The sequence below is a fragment of the Pristis pectinata genome, chromosome 6 (assembly GCF_009764475.1).
Source record: "Pristis pectinata isolate sPriPec2 chromosome 6, sPriPec2.1.pri, whole genome shotgun sequence".
Lineage (NCBI taxonomy): Eukaryota > Metazoa > Chordata > Chondrichthyes > Rhinopristiformes > Pristidae > Pristis > Pristis pectinata.
Genome location: NC_067410.1, coordinates 74,962,777 through 74,979,000, shown reverse-complemented (window position 1 = coordinate 74,979,000; position 16,224 = coordinate 74,962,777). Strand labels below are relative to the sequence as shown.

The window sequence follows — 16,224 nt, the reverse complement described above, 5'->3', positions numbered from 1 at the left end:
TTCGCCAAGGTGACCTTGTGGTATATTAAGTAACTTGTAAATTAAGTTACATAACCATGGAATAGAAATTGAATTAAAAATGGAGACTGCTAGTGAGGTGGGTAATGTCAGGGTGGAAATATGGCGTTTGTCTAATTCTACACTGACCATTAGTTAGTCGGTCAGATTATACTTAATTGAGTAAAATTATGGAACCTGTTTTGTAATTTCTTACTGAAAAAAACACTTTTTTTAAACATGCATGTCATGCCTTTCTGCACAAGGCATGGTGACCTATAGGTCTTAACTTACTGCTGTTATGGACAAGTTAAATACAATGAAATATAATATTGGTGGAGTTAAATCCCACGATGTTCAATACATAGGGATGTAATTTATCATCGATTTCTTTTGGAAGTTATTCTGAATTATAAACAAAATCTGTAAATGTGGCTGTACTTGGGTTTGATTAAACTTGCCATGACATATTCCTATTTTCACAGCAATGGCGAGTATCAATCTAAGCTTGTTATACTGCAATTATACTTGATGTAATAGATTGGAAAGATAAAATTATAACAATACACAATAACTGGAAGTTAAAGCAAAATGTGAACGTGGGAAATCATCAGTCTGAAAATGATGGAACCTATGACTTGAAAATGGGGATGCCACTACATTTGTGTGCCCTGGCCCAATTACACTCAGTCCCTATCACTGGTTCACCTGATCTGTGCACTTGGTCTTGATTTCCCCATGGGCAATATCAAAGAAGATTGAGTCATGTGAAATAAAAAAAACTCTAGATAATTGCTGAGTGAGGTACCAGCAATATGATTTTAAAATAATCGTGAACTTGCTAAGTTATGCAAGGAAATCCCTTTCCTTCTCTCAACTACCACCTTCCTGCTTGCTTACATCTGAAATTATTTTCTGCATTTCTCGTCTTAGTGAACTTCTAGTTCTTGATTAAATCATAATTGGTCAGACCCTGACCATAGATCTTCATTGTTTTCTACAACTAAGTTTGTAAACTTTTGGCCTGCTTATGAGTATGTCAATACACTGGACTTTGTCAGAAGGAAAAGTTCCCCACCCAGCTTGGTCTTGTATCACAGTATGTTAGGATAGTCATAGTGCAAGTACTGTGCTTGCAACCAAATTAATGCTAAGGTGTCACCACCTCTGTGGTGGGATAGTAAAATCAGCCTTCTAATCTGGACCAAGTGAGGGTTGGCCAGTTTATGATCCCGAGCAGTTGGCCTGGTCCAGCACTCTGGCTTGCAGGAGGAGTATCATAGCTTAGGAATCTAAAAGGAAAGTGAGTAGTTCTTGGGTATGAGGTTCACCTAGACAGCGACGTGTTACTTTCTCAATCCCGCTGCCGTTTATTGTAAAGTTTCCACTTTAGTGAAAATCACTTAATCTTTGCCTTTTGGGGCTTTCCAATTACCCATCGATTTGATTTGTGGCACCTGTCAACCTGAGACCCAAAGTCAAAGTTGAGTTAATTGTCTAATGCACAAGTACATATATGCACAGGTGCAATGAAAAATTTACAAGAAAAAAACATAAACCTAAATTGTATACAATTTGACTCCTGAGGTTTAATTCACAGAATTGTTTCATCTTATAACGCTTTAAGATATAAATGTTTCTGGCCATATAAGTTGTTTGTTTGGAATACTTGTGTGCAATTGCTTGCATGCTGCTTATAGTGCTTCTAATTAGTGCCAGACAACTCTGATAGTAATTGCTTCGCCATATGTCGTAGAAGACTCTTTAAAGGTGTCAAAAGATGCTATCTGTTTAAAAAGGTGCCCAAGATTTTCTTTTGTTTAGCTTCACTTAAAAAATTAGTTACTTTGTTTCTGACAACCCAATCTTTTTTGCAAGGTTTATGTTAACTATACTACTATAAGCCGGAGGCATAGGACAGACATAAGAGCACACGTTCTTGAAAATGACCTCTGAGTGGCATTGGAAAGTTACTTTTGGGTCTGTTATGTATTCTGAAATTTTCAGCCTCTGTGGAGCAGTTTTTGCATATTAATTTGTGTGTTGTTCATACAAGGAGTTGCTGAACCACTACAAGTTATGTTGTAATTATGCTCCTTTGACTTGTATAGTGCTCTCCAATTTAAATTCTGGTTGTGGTTCTGCATGTATGGGTCCAAGTGAGGCAGGCAGGCAGCCTTTAGTGATTAAGCATGACTGTTTCTCTTACTACTTTGGTACTTCCAGCATGTTCAATCACTTAAAACCTGTCCAACCTGTCTTCTGCTAAAGCAAACTGCAGCAGATGCTGGAAATCTGAAATAAAAAGGGGAAAATGCATGAAGTACTTGAGGTCAGGAAGCATCTTCAGAGAGAAACGGGGTTAAAGTTTTGGGTATATATGGGTTATGTGCCTCATCATTTATATAGCATTCCTTGCCTGATCTCTGGAAACATGAAATTAGATTTTTCAAAATGTGTTAACCAAATACGGTTCCATCAATCTTCATGCATTGTTCCAAAACATAGTCTGACAGTCACAACCTGGAATAGTTAATATCCTCAAACCTCAAGAAGGTAGATGAAGGCAGCGTAGTAGATGTCATCTATGTGGACTTCTAGCAAGGCCTTTGATAAGTTACTGCGTGGTAGCCTGGTCCAGAAGGTTAGATCACATGGGATCCACTGAGAGCCAGCAAATTGGATACAAATTGTCTTGACAGAGGAGAAAGAGGATGGTGGTAGAGGGTTGTTTTTTCGGACTGGTGGCCTGTGACCAGTGGTGTGCTGCAGGGATTGGTGCTGGGTCTACTGTTGTTCCTCATTTACACTAAAAGATTTGGATGAGAACATGGGTGGCATAGTTAGTAAGTTTGCTGATGACACTAAAATTGTTTTGATCAACTGGGTCAGTGAGCTGAGGAATGGCAGATGGAGTTTAATTCTGGTAAATGTGAGGTGTTGCATTTTGGTAAGACAAACCAGAGCAGGACTTTCATAGTAAATAGTAGGGCCGTACTATTTACTGTTGTTCCTCAGTCATCACCTTCAAGGAACTATGTACCTGCACCCCTAGGTAAGATAACTAGGAAAGCAGGTACATAGTTCCTTGAAAGTGGTGACTGAGGAGCAACCTCTTCCAGGCAGAGGGTGGTGCATATATTGGAATGAGTTGCCAGAGGAAGTGGTAGAGGCAGATACAATTACAACATTTAAAAGACATTTGGATAGGTACAAGGATAGGAAGAATTTAGAGGGATATGTGCCAAACATGGGCAAATGGGACTATCTCAGTTGAACAACATGGTTGGCATGGACAAGTTGGGCTGAAGGGCTTGTCTGTTTTCTGTGCTGTATAGCCCTATGATTCTAGACTAATTTTCAGTGCCACTGGTTGGATCCAGCCAGTAGTTGAATCAGAATAGAAAAGTGGCAGAACTTCACATTAGGTTCAATTTCTCTCCCTCCAACAGAAATTGATACTATTTTCTTCACTTTCAGAAGGTTGCTTGCCTCTGTCTCCATCTCTTCCTTATTGTTGTCAAAGCTCTGGTCCCCTGCTCTGCTTTATCACTTTGCACTTGATTTTCATCTTTTAATACTATTGTGGATAGTATTACTATCATAATGCAATACTATCTTATTGTGGCTACTCATGGGCATCTTGCACTAAATTTTGCGATATCAACCTTTCCTTTGATTTATTTCTCCTTCCTCCCTTCAACTGCAAATTTAATTCCCTTTCAATCCATCCGTGTTAGGTGCCTTGATTACTCGACAAGGGTGCATGTTCACGTTCTAAACATTCACATTCTAAGGAAGCTTCTCCTAAATTCCTGTTAGATTTATTAACCATCTTATATTCTGGCCATTTAGTTTGGGCTCCCTGCACATGTTGAAACATCTTTGCTTAATTTAGACAATTAGACAAAAATGTTTCAACATGTGAATTGATGTTTGGGAGGGAGGAGATTTTCAGCTGCATAGCCCAGAAAATCCACAGAATTTTAGCTCTGCTTTAGCTTCAAATTGCTAAATTTTTCTTTTCTATTGTCTTTCTCTTCCATCCTATTTAAAGAGAATCATAAGCTGCATAACAAGAAACATTCAGTCCATTCCATTATTCTCATAGTTCATATTTCATCTGTATTTTAACTCCATTTTCCTTTCCTTGCTTCATGTTTCTGTGATAACTTCACTGAACAAAACTGTCTTATCAGTAGCAGAGGCTGATAGGTGATTTGTTGGAAGTGTATAAAGATTATGAGGGGCATAGATGGGGTGGACAAGCAATATCTTTTTCCCATTTATTGAGAGATCCAATACCAGAAGGCATGCATTTAAGGTGAGAGGGGGTAGGTTCAGAAGAGACGTGAGGGGTTAAGTTTTTTTACTCAGTGGTGGATGCCTGGAATGTGTTGCCTGAGAGTGGTGGAGGCAAATTCATTGGGGGCTTTTAAGAGGGGCTTGGATGGGCACACAAATGAGAGGAAAATAGAAGGATGTGGGCATTCTGTAGGTAGGAAGGATTAGCTATGTCAGCACAACATTGTGGGCTGAAGGGCCTCTTCTGTGCTGTACTGTTCTATCATCTAAATGATGAAAGTGCCTATAGACTGAACATCCAAAGTCTCTTAGCAGGATAATTTTACATTTTACATGAACCTTTCCAAAACTTGAATACTGATTTGAATCCCAAAAAATTATTATTCTGTTTTTATGCTAGTCCACTTCTCTTCTGGAATCCCTACTAAAGGAAATAATTTCAACTTTTTATTGGGTTATCACCATGTCAAAACTTTATTGATCTCTTAATTTTGGTTTGGACTCGAGGTTGTTATCCATTTTCTTTTCAGGATTGTAAATATTGACTACAAACAGAAGTACTTCCTTGATGCTTCTTGTTTTCTCATTTTTCCCCCGTTGTAATTCTCCATTACTTCATTAACCAAAGCAGTCATCACTTTAAATCATATTTCATGTTTTCTGGTGCTTGTCTTTTAGCAGTCAATATCTGGGGCTTGAATTTTCTCTTTTTAAGGGATAAAACTTGAATAATATCCTGAACTAAACTAGCAAATAAAAAAAACTGAATAATTCAATGACTAATAATAGCAAATGCATCTATAATCAGATGTGTTCAACTTTTACTGAGTTTAGCAAAACCACCAAGTAATTCTCTTGCATCGTTCAACAAAATTTTGTTAATTTAATGTTTTTATCATTATGTTGAATACCATTTTCTTGGCTTTGCCTAAACCAAGACTGCATGAGAAAGTATTTTGGAATATAAATGAACAAAATAAAGCTTATTGTCTGTAATCTCAAACATTTTTGTGCTCCTAGCATGGCCCTGCAACTGATCTAAGCTGCTCACATCGAAACTGCTGCTTTCTGTAGGCATTTGTAACTTTGAAACTATGCCAAGCTATGTGCATGGGGTAACCTATTCTCAAATCTGGATGTTTACAAGTTTATTTTGCTATTTATAAATATGGTATTCTTTAATGTGAATAGGTATGCCAACTGAAATCTGAAATTGAAAACTCATTTTTCCCAGAATTGTACTGGTCTGTCAAAGTTAAATCATCCTTTGTCTTCTCACTCATTCTCATTTCTCTTCTTTATTCCTTTTCCAGCTGCATTTGCAAATCAGCACATGTTAAAATCTAAGTAGCCTGGAACAGAGAAAATTGCCACTTAACAGTAACTAACTTGAAAATGGTTTTCTCCCTCAGGGCCCAGTCAAATTGTGTCCTTGTTTTTTTTGTGTTACAAGAGCACAAGTAATTGTCAAATTTCACTGTGAAAACAGCATTCTGTTTATTCATGTGTTTTATTACTGGCTTGTTGCCTTACAGTTGAGCTTTTCCTTGATGCTTTTGAGTTCACCTTGAATAAGGCCATGTAATGCTAGTAATACAGTATTTGGTATATGCAGCAAAAGTTCTATACTCTTTGGGTTGTGTTAAGTGTTGGGCAGTAAAGGTCACACTCCCAATTTTACGGCATTGAAGTTCATTGCAAAGAAATGGGTGAATCTGAACACATGCTTTCTGCTTATTCTGGAATAAAACGTGCTGCTCTTACAAAAAAACACAATAAATTTGCTTGTTTAAAAAAGTATTTATTCAAATAACTATCACTTATCTTCCTTTTGCAGGATCGTGTGTACGTACAACAGAATAACGTAGAGAATGTTTACAACTTGGGGTTGATCATTTTCAGAGATCAAGTTGTACGTTATGGTTGTATCAGAGACCATCTACGCCAAACTCTCTTGGATATGATTGCACGTGAAAGAAAAGGAGAGGTAGTAGACAGGTATGTTAAAGCAAAATTCATTATCTGGTAACAACAGTTCACAGCTCTTGAAAACTTGCTGTGCTGAATAGTCTATTGCCTTCTGTTTTATCGAACTTGAGTTACTTTCCTAACTTTATTAAAATAATTTTACTTTAGTGCGATGCAAGGTCAGATTACCCTGTTTATAATATGTTAACCAAACCACATTACAACTTGTATAGCAATGTTGACAGTTGTGCAGATTTAACCTTTATAGTTTAATCTTAAGATTATGCTATTACTATAGAAACTAGTAATTATCCTTTGGATGAATGCAAGAAATTGTTCTTATTTATGAAGAATCCCAGTCCAGTTATTAGAATAGCTAAACATAAATTACATCAAGTACATTAAAACTGCAATAATTCACTATTTGTTCAGAAATCCCAGTGGTTTGGCATTTGGCTCACCAGGTGCTACTTGCTGTGCTCGGACACTCGCTTTAACTGTCCTGGGGCCCTGGTTCTGTGCTGCCTTTAACCACACTGTGGCTGCTGGAAAATTAATTATGCTATGGTGTAACATCTTAAAAGTGAAGACATTGATTTAATTTTGTATTGATGAAATGGCTTCCAGTTGATTCTTTTCAATAACATTTCTATAATGTGATAAGAATAGTGTGATGTGACTGAATGAAATTTATTGATGGAGCTTTGGATAAGGACTGTGTCGTAAACCTCTATGTGGAGGTGATCAATCAGGAGAGATGTGTTACCCTGGCTCTTTCTCTGGAATGTTAAGTCTGAGATCGGGTTATAGTAGAAGAATTTTTGAAAAATATGGAAATTGAATCCATGTTTATCTTTCAACTGTATGAAATGAAAGCAGGTTGTCATAATTGCAGATTCTGATAAAGTAGTTGAATATGTGATAAGACATCAAAAAGCATAATCAAACAAAATTTAGCTCCAAGCCATATAAAGAAATATTCAGGTAGGTGATCAAAAAAAAAACTTGGTCAGAGGTGCATTCTGAAAGAGCATTTTAAAGGAGAGGCAGCACACTTGAGCAAAGGAATTCTAGACTTTGGACTTTGACATCTGAAAGCACTGTTTCCCATAATAGAACACTTTGGGGAAGCAAGAAACCAGAATTAAATGAGCATAGAAACCGAAGGTTGTCAAAATGGAAGAGGTTGAATGTGGGAGGGACCTGGCCATAAACTGATAGGAACATGAGAATTCAAGAATTAACTGAGAACTAATGCAGATCAACAAACACAGGGAGTGATGAGTGCACTTGATTTGATATAAGTTAGAATATGTAGCTCAGTTGTGAATGGCCAAGTTTACAATCGAAAGGGTGACCAGGAGTACATGAAAACAATCAATTCTACATGTAACAAAAGCACTGAGTTTTTTTTTAACCAATGAGCTTGGGCTGGGTCAGGTAATGTTTTGGTTGTGGAAAAAGGTGGTCTTATTGAAGTCAAATTAGACTTTATTGTCATGTGCACAGGTGCAATGAAATAAACTTAATTGTAGCAGCATCACAGGCACATGGCATCAGATAAACAATATTCACAAGAAAAAAATCACAAATTTTACAAAGAACATTTTTAGAACAAAAAAAAACACAAAATGATGTCATGAATATATGGATTGAAGCACACCTCTGTCAAATATAATGTCAATCTTCTGAGCATACTAGTTAATTTCAGCTTATTGCAGGGGACAATCCTTCAGTTGGGGGCTAAGGAATGGAGTTTGCAACCTGCATGGAAGACTGTGCTTTTGGTCTTGTTAATATGTAGATGGAACAAACTTCTGCTCTTGGCAGCAGTGAATCATTCGTGCTTGTCATTTGCTTACCTTGTCTTGATTGCTTAATCATCCTGATCTACATTAGTGATGCCAGGCCCAATGCAAATCCCATCATAAGCCCCACCATAAATACCAGGGGGAAAACTTCACAGTTGGAAGTATTCAAACTACTAAAAATTGTTGAATGTTTTAAATTTGAAAATATTAACAATACTTTAAACACTCAAATGTTTCAAAATAAAACCCAAAACACAGTTTATTAATTAACAGTTTACATCAGTTATAAATTACCCTAATTTTTTTTGCAGTTGTTCATCGCTATTGCAATTTCCTTGCATTTAAATCATTTCAGAAGGTATTTTTGTTTCTCAATAAACTCCATGAAGAGTCAGGTGCCAAAGTGTAATTGCCAAAACCTCTGAACACCAGTCAGGAGATTCAGGACATCATGACGTGTAAAGTAGGAGGAGATATCCACACTTTTGCTGTGGCACATCCATGCAGTTCTGCCATTCCTTAGCCAAATCTGACCCTTGAAATTCACCATGGCCTCTTTAAAGCTATGTTGGTACAGAATCAGATCTGTTGTGACTTGACTTGCCTCTGAGAGACAAGAGCTATATCTGTAAAATATCTTTATTTAGCACAAGCAGAAGTTCAGGAGGAGACCTGTGGGAGAATCTCACAGTAGAATCTCTTGGAAGGATCTCACTGAACTCGAAGTACATTGAGGCTTTATACCCTTTGTACTTAGCCATCTGCTGTTATCTTTGTGCTCAGTTTCAACTTCAATATTTTGGATGTGGGTGAATGGCTCCGTAGAATTACATATTTTCAATGGGAGCACATTTCTACTGACAAGAACAGCTGTATATTCCCTTTGGGAATCCAGATACCCACAACATTCTCCTTTTCTCAATGTATTGAGACATGGCTCTCCCTGCAGACAACTGTGTGTATTCAGGCAGCAATCTTTGCCCTAGATTCAAGACTGTTTCTCATTTGAATTAACTGGTTGCTTTTCCCATAACTCCTAATGGATGTAACTCGCCTGATAATCCATAGCACATAATTCCACACTGATTTATTCATTATTGTGCATCTTGCAGCACGGTTATGATTAAATTATCGGAGTATATGATAGAAATGGTATCCTATTCATTGATGCTAGCTATTGACCTGTACAATGTTGACAGTCTATAGAAGTTCTAGCGCATTTTTTGTCAGAGGGTGAAATTGAAAGTTGATCGGTCGCAAGCTGTTGATCAACTTGCATGCTTTTCCATACAAAATGTTATTCCTTGTGATATCAATGAATTTGGCACATGAATGAGAGGAAAATGGAGGGATTCTTTAGGTAGGAGGGATTAGCTATGTCGGCACAACATTGTGGGCCGAAGGGCCTGTTCTATGCTATACTATTCTATGTTCTTGACTGCAAAGACTTGAGGAGCAAAGTTTGTGCTGATGTTCTTCTGCAGTATGTTGCATGGTCTTTCAGGATCAAATTAAACTAGACACCTGCCTACTATCAGGTGGATGTAAAAAAAAAATCCAGTGGCACGATTTCAAAGAAGAGCTGGTGATTTATTCCTTTTATTGCTTGGCCAGTACTTTTCCTATATTCAACAATCATAGAATGGTACAGCACAGGAACAGGCCCTTCAGCCCATGGTGTCTGTGCCAACTACTATGCCAAATTAAACTAATTCTCAATCCAAAAATTACTTTATATTATATAAATTATTTATAAAATATAAATATATATAAATTACAAATACACGTATATATTTATGTATATATAATATATGTGTGTGTATGTGAAGTCATTATTGCAGTGATGTGAATGTGAGCTTCCTGTATGTAAATTAGCTGCTGCAATTTTTTTTACAGTGCAACAGTGTGACTGCACTTGATTCGCTATAAAGTGCTTTAAGATATTAGAAAGTCATGAAGCCGTAATACAAATAGAAGTAATTCTTGAGGTATCATTTACCTGATATTCTTCAGTCTAATCAGTTTTAATAGACATAATATCGTTTGCTGGTCTGATTAGATTTTCCTCTTCCTTGAAAAAGAGCTATCTGATTTGTTTATGAAAGTATATTTTGTTTTTTTTGTCTTGTTTCTGTCAGAGGTGCAATTCGAAATGCTTGCCAAATGTTAATGATTCTTGGCCTAGAGGGTCGTTCGGTATATGAGGAAGATTTTGAGGCTCCATTTTTAGAAATGTCTGCTGAATTCTTCCAGGTATCAAAATTTTTTCTATGTTTTCTAAAGTTAAATATTTTTAATTGGGGTTCTTCTTTCAATAAAGCAATGCATAATTGTTTAAATCTATAGTTTATAATGCAATTTAAATTTATAGTTTATAATTTTTAGACTTGGTTGGTAGTCGGTAAAATGACCAAATGTTTCTGTTTACACAGATGGAAAGCCAGAAGTTCTTAGCAGAAAATAGTGCATCTGTGTACATTAAGAAAGTGGAAGCACGGATTAATGAAGAAATTGAGCGGGTTATGCACTGTCTTGATAAATCTACAGAAGAACCAATTGTGAAGGTGGTGGAGAGGGAATTAATTTCTAAGCACATGAAGACTATAGTGGAAATGGAAAACTCAGGCCTAGTCCATATGTTAAAAAACGGAAAAACAGAAGGTAATAAGCTCTTTGCTTTTAAACTACATCAAATACCTACAGTTAGATTTCATTTTTGGTGACTGTGCCTATTTGCTGTATATACATCAGGCTTTACTGCATTTAGATTAACTTGTTTGTGGTTACTGTTATCTGAACTTGGAGATAATGTACAGTGATATTTCTTATTTTAATTCAATGTGCAATTCATTTTGTTGTCAATTTGGATTTAAGGCTAACTTGGGTGCAATGCTTTCCAATTTTGTGAATGTCCCAAACTGTAGTTCTTTATTTGAAGGAACAAAAGGGAATGTGTGATTTTGTTTCCAGTCTGAAAATGGAGAAAAAACAGCAGCAAGATGTTTACTTAGCATAAATTTAACGAAAATGACTATTTTGCCTATATATTGCCTATATCTTTGCAAAAGCAAAATGGTACTGAACTGTGTATAACAATATTGAACTGCCAATTCTGTACTCCTAGTAGAGTGCCCCGCTAGAATTGCACTGTATATAGTACTGAACTGCCAGCAGATCTAGGAAATTCTTTACACCCAGTGGAGTTCTCTGGTGGAATTGTATTTTTAAAAAAAAGCATTTAGCAGCTTGAATTGTCACTAGGATCTCATGAGAAGTTGTGGTTGGCACAGGGAACTGAACATTGCAGTTCTATTCAGCCTGGTTTAAATTGGCTGCTTGGAAACATTCAGTGCCTATGATCTCTGGTTTATAAACTTGAAATTATTTAACATGAACCACCTTAAACTGTATCAAAGAGTGTCTCGCACACATTGAAGAGGTATTAACTAATTGGAGAATTTTCTTCCATGTCTCTATAGGTAAAAGTATCTGAAGTTCTCTTTCCCATTCGTTATTAATTTTATCAGATATCCCTAAATGTACTTTAATAATCAGATCATAAATTATTGCTATCAAACCCTTCTGATAAGCGTTAAAACCTAAAATTTTTTCTGTAATTTCAATTTGATGTGGTATCGGAAAAGTAGGTAGAGTAACATTTAAAAAGTTTCGAATCTGTAAATATCTTTTTTAAAAAAATGTGATCCAGGCAAATTGTATTTATTAGGCAACTGTTCAAAGGACAAGAAACAGTTATCAACGAACAGATCACGAAAACATGTCATTCCCTTCATTTTCCATAAGAAAAGCTAGATCAATTCTAGATGGTTGAAAGAAAAAATTGAATAGAATAGGACTTGATAAGATAAATTTATTCAATCCAAAAAATTTACGAAATTGAAACCATATTCATATTATATGTTTAGTTATTGGATTAATCATTTGTTTATTCAATTTAGTAAGTGCAAAAGGGAGCGAGACCCCTAAAATAGAAGCCAATGAAAACCCTTGTACTGACTCACACTCGAGATACACTTGACATCGTGAACATTGAATTACATCTAAATCTTGTGTCCAAAAAATTAAATATCGAATATTAATTGCCCAATAGTAAAATCTAAAGTTAGGCAAAGCCATACCGCCATCCTTTTTTAATTTCTGTAAATATTTCTTACTTAACCTTGGGTTTTTATTCTGCCATATACATGAACGAATTTTAGAATCAATATCAAAAAAGGATTTAGAGATAAAGGTTGGAAACCAAAAAATCTTAAATGGGCGATATATGTTTTTAAATAACAACATTGTTAGTTTTGTCACAGTTTTGAGTCCCTAACCAGTATAATCTGTTTTAGAAGCTGTTACCAGTTAAATATATAGAATTTTCTTTGTTTTTGATGAAAACTATAATTCTCATACTAAAGATTTAAGCTGTTTTCAATGTAATAAATTTATAGTTATGAGGCAAAATATAACTTATAACATTGATTATTGGTCTCCTATGTGTAGAAGCCACAAAGTATGCTTTTGTAACAGCATGAAGACAATGAAACATGTCTAATAATAGTAAGAAGTTATTTTTCTTTAAAAAAAACAATTAATATAGAGTGAGTCAAAGGGTGCAATTAGTCCTTGTTGGGATCCAGGGAAACTTGGCTGTGTGGATTCAGAATTGGCTCGCTCATAGAAGACAGAGTGTGGTGGTAGATGGAGCGTATTCTGCCTGGAGGTCGGTGACCAGTGGTGTTCCACAGGGATCTGTTCTGGGTCCCCTGCTCTTTGTGATTTTTATGAATGACAATGTGGAAGGGTGGGTTAGTAAGTTTGCTGATGATACAAAGGTTGGTGGTGTTCTGGATAGTGTAGAAGGTTGCTATAGATTACAACAGGATATCGATAGAATGCAGAGCTGGGCTGAGAAGTGGCAGATGGAGTTCAACCTGGAAAAGTGTGGAGTGATACACTTCAGGAGATCAAATTTAAAGGCGGAATACAAGGTTAATGGCAGGACTCTTAGCTGTGTGGAGGAACAGAGGGATCTTGGGGTCCACATCCATAGTTCCCTCAAGGTTGTGATGCAGGTTAATAGGGTTTTTAAGAAGGCATATGGAGTGTTGGCCTTCATTAGTTGGGGTATTGAGTTCAAGAGCCACGAGGTGATGTTGCAGCTCTATAAAACTTTGGTCAGACCACACTTGGAGCTTTGTGTTCCATTCTGGTCTCATTATAGGAAGGATGTGGAAGCTTTAGAGAGGGTGCAGAGGAGATTTACCAGGATGCTGCCTGGATTGGAGAGCATGTCTTATGAGGATAGTTTGAGTGAGCTTGGGCTTTTCTCTTTGGAGAGGAGGATGAGAGGTGACTTGATAGAGGTGTACAAGATGATAAGAGGCATAGATCGAGTGGACAGTCAGAGACTTTTTTCCTGGGTGACAATGGCTAACACGAGGAGGCATAATTTTAAAGTGATTGGAGGAAGATATAAGGGGGTTGTCAGGGGTATTTTTTTTAAAACACAGAGTGATGGGTGCATGGAACGCACTGCTAGCAGAGGAGGTGGGGGCAGATTCATTGGGGACATTTAAGAGACTCTTAGATAGACACAAATGATAGCCCCCCCCCCCCCCATTTCTCTATGTGGGAGGGAAGGGTTAGATAGATCTTCGAGCAGGGTAAAACGTCGGCACAACATTGTGGGCCGAAGGGCCTGTACTGTGCTGTAATGTTCTATGTTCCCTGAACTTTTGGGTTCTGTGCAACTCGTAAATTAAGTTCCAAATAATGAATGACTTGGCACTGTCACATGTTCTAAACATCGGGGGAAAGTTGGAAACAGTAAACCAGAGCTAATTTACAGATGTGACCCAGACTTGGTGTGCAACCTTAAACACGCTTCTAAAATTCCTATTGATGTGCACAGATGTTGTTTAACATGAACGTTTTCTTTGCCATTTTTTGTTTGTATGCAATTGAGCCTTGTAGTGCAAGAAAAAACAAACTTGATTTTTTGTTTTGTGCTGACCAAAATGAGCAACATTGCCAACTGATCAACAGAATACTTTCTCATTTTAGATGCAAAGAATTAGCAATGTGTATGCCTAAGTCACAAACTGAGTTTCTTTACTGTTTCATTGAAATGCATTCACCAAACTTTTAGCAAAGCACCCCTGGCTTGCTACTGTGACATAATGGCCATACCTGACCCTTGAGTGTATTTAGGATATTAGTAGCATTTTTGCTCATTCCCATGAGGAACTGCATAAGATTCCACAAGAAAAACTGTATAGTGAGCGCATCCCTTTTCTTCACATCATATGAGCAGGATTTAAACCAATGTCCAAGATGAGAAACAGTACTCCTCGTCCTCACCCCAGTGTGTATCTGTATGAAGTAGTCTACACACATACTGATTAAAGTACTGGACTCCAAAAGGTGATTAAAGTATAAGTATGTTTATGAGCATCTATCCGACACCCAAGCTTCTATAGAATTTTGCTTCTCAATTTAAAGTTGAATTATGTCTATCTGAAATAGCTTTAATTTTTTTAAATCCATTTTCTGAATCTGTACATCACTAGGAAGGCCAGCATTAATTGCCCATCCTTAATTGCACTTGAGAAGGTGCAGTAAAATACATTCTTGAATAGCTGCAGTCCTGTTGGATAGAGAGTTCCAGGATTTAGACCCAGTGACCATAAAGAACTGGTGAAATATTTTGAGGTCAGGATTGTCTGCCGTGGATGGAAATCTGCAAATGGTGATGGTGTTCCCATGAGCCTGCTGCCCTTATCTTTCTTGGTAATAGTAGTCATGGGTTTGGGGGCTGCTGTCAGGGTAGCAAGGGTAAGTAACTGCTGTGCATTTTTTGTAAATGGTCCATGCTGTATCCTTTGTGCACCAATAGTGGAAGGAACGATCACTTGATGGCCAGTGATGGTCTGACAGGAGCATGATATAATTTGAGCTTGGCTTCTGCCATGCGTTCTCTTGATTAGCCTCACTGTTCCGTAAACTTTCTTTATTGCTGCTCTCTACCAGTTGGACATTGTCTAAAGCATGTAGTCTAAAACTGGTAGATCAATCTTTCAGAGTAAAAGAGTTGTCTAATAAACTTGTTCCTTTTAGTTTTTTACATTACCCATTTAAAATTGCATCTTCCATTATTCTTTGTAATCACTTTGTAATTTCTGCATTCTTTGTTGAATGAGCTACTTTCTCATTTGGCATCATTAGCATCTTTGACCAGGTGGGTTATTGAAGTATATTGTTGTGGATCGCTGAAGGTTCAACATAACCTTTCTTGTATGTAGCCATCATTTTGCAAAAGTTGCTATGTTATATCTGCCAATCTTAACTGAACATAGGAAGAGCTGATGACATTCCTTTAACCTATTTTCAAGGACTATCAAGAAACAAAACAATCGTGGATGAATTAGTGCAGTTTAAATTGTTCAGAACAGCACTGGTATTTCTGTACTTGCTGTTTTGTGACAAGTACTTTGTAGATAGCAAATATGGACCACTTAAGCTAAGTATTTACCTGAAGCTATTTTAATAATAGCAAGTTGAAGAACAATTTACTGAGTGCTGTCTAATGTTATTGGTTGAGAAATTTCACTGTGCGGCAATTCTTGGGATTATTCACAACAACTGGGTTGAAGTAACCATAATTGCAAGTTATGGCAATGTGTTCAACTGAAGTATTTTGTGTTGTTGACTTTATAGTTTAATGCCAAAATGTCGCTGTCCATTTCAAAATGTAACTGTTATGTTGTAGAAATACTTTGAAGTGCATGATGAATCTAGTACAAAAAGTAGTTTATCCTGTTTCAGATCTAGCTTGTATGTACAAGCTTTTCAGTCGTGTGCCAAATGGATTGAAAACTATGTGTGAGTGTATGAGTTCCTACTTGAGAGAACAGGGCAAAGCACTAGTGTCCGAAGAAGGAGAAGGCAAGAACCCAGTGGACTATATCCAGGTAAGAATTTGACGTTTTGTCATAATTGCTGAAAGCATCAGGAAGAAACAGCTGGTAATCTTGATTTAAAATGCTCAAGTAAATAGATTTTTCAAATCTGCTTTCAACGGTTTGTTCATCAATCTATACAGATTTATTCATGTGTTTTCGATTTTTGGATATGA

The 16,224-nt window shown here is 36.8% G+C and overlaps 1 protein-coding gene across 2 annotated transcripts in view; it reads left to right on the top strand.

Moving 5' to 3' along the window:
- cul3b (cullin 3b) overlaps positions 1 to 16,224 on the top strand; it is a 76,861-nt gene that overhangs the window by 37,384 nt on the left and 23,253 nt on the right. For both annotated transcript variants that reach the window (XM_052018557.1, XM_052018556.1), the window contains exons 4-7: positions 6,140 to 6,300; positions 10,220 to 10,334; positions 10,514 to 10,742; positions 15,915 to 16,060. In XM_052018557.1, the coding sequence (XP_051874517.1) occupies positions 6,140 to 6,300; positions 10,220 to 10,334; positions 10,514 to 10,742; positions 15,915 to 16,060 (651 nt within the window). The remainder of the gene's footprint in view (positions 1 to 6,139; positions 6,301 to 10,219; positions 10,335 to 10,513; positions 10,743 to 15,914; positions 16,061 to 16,224) is intronic.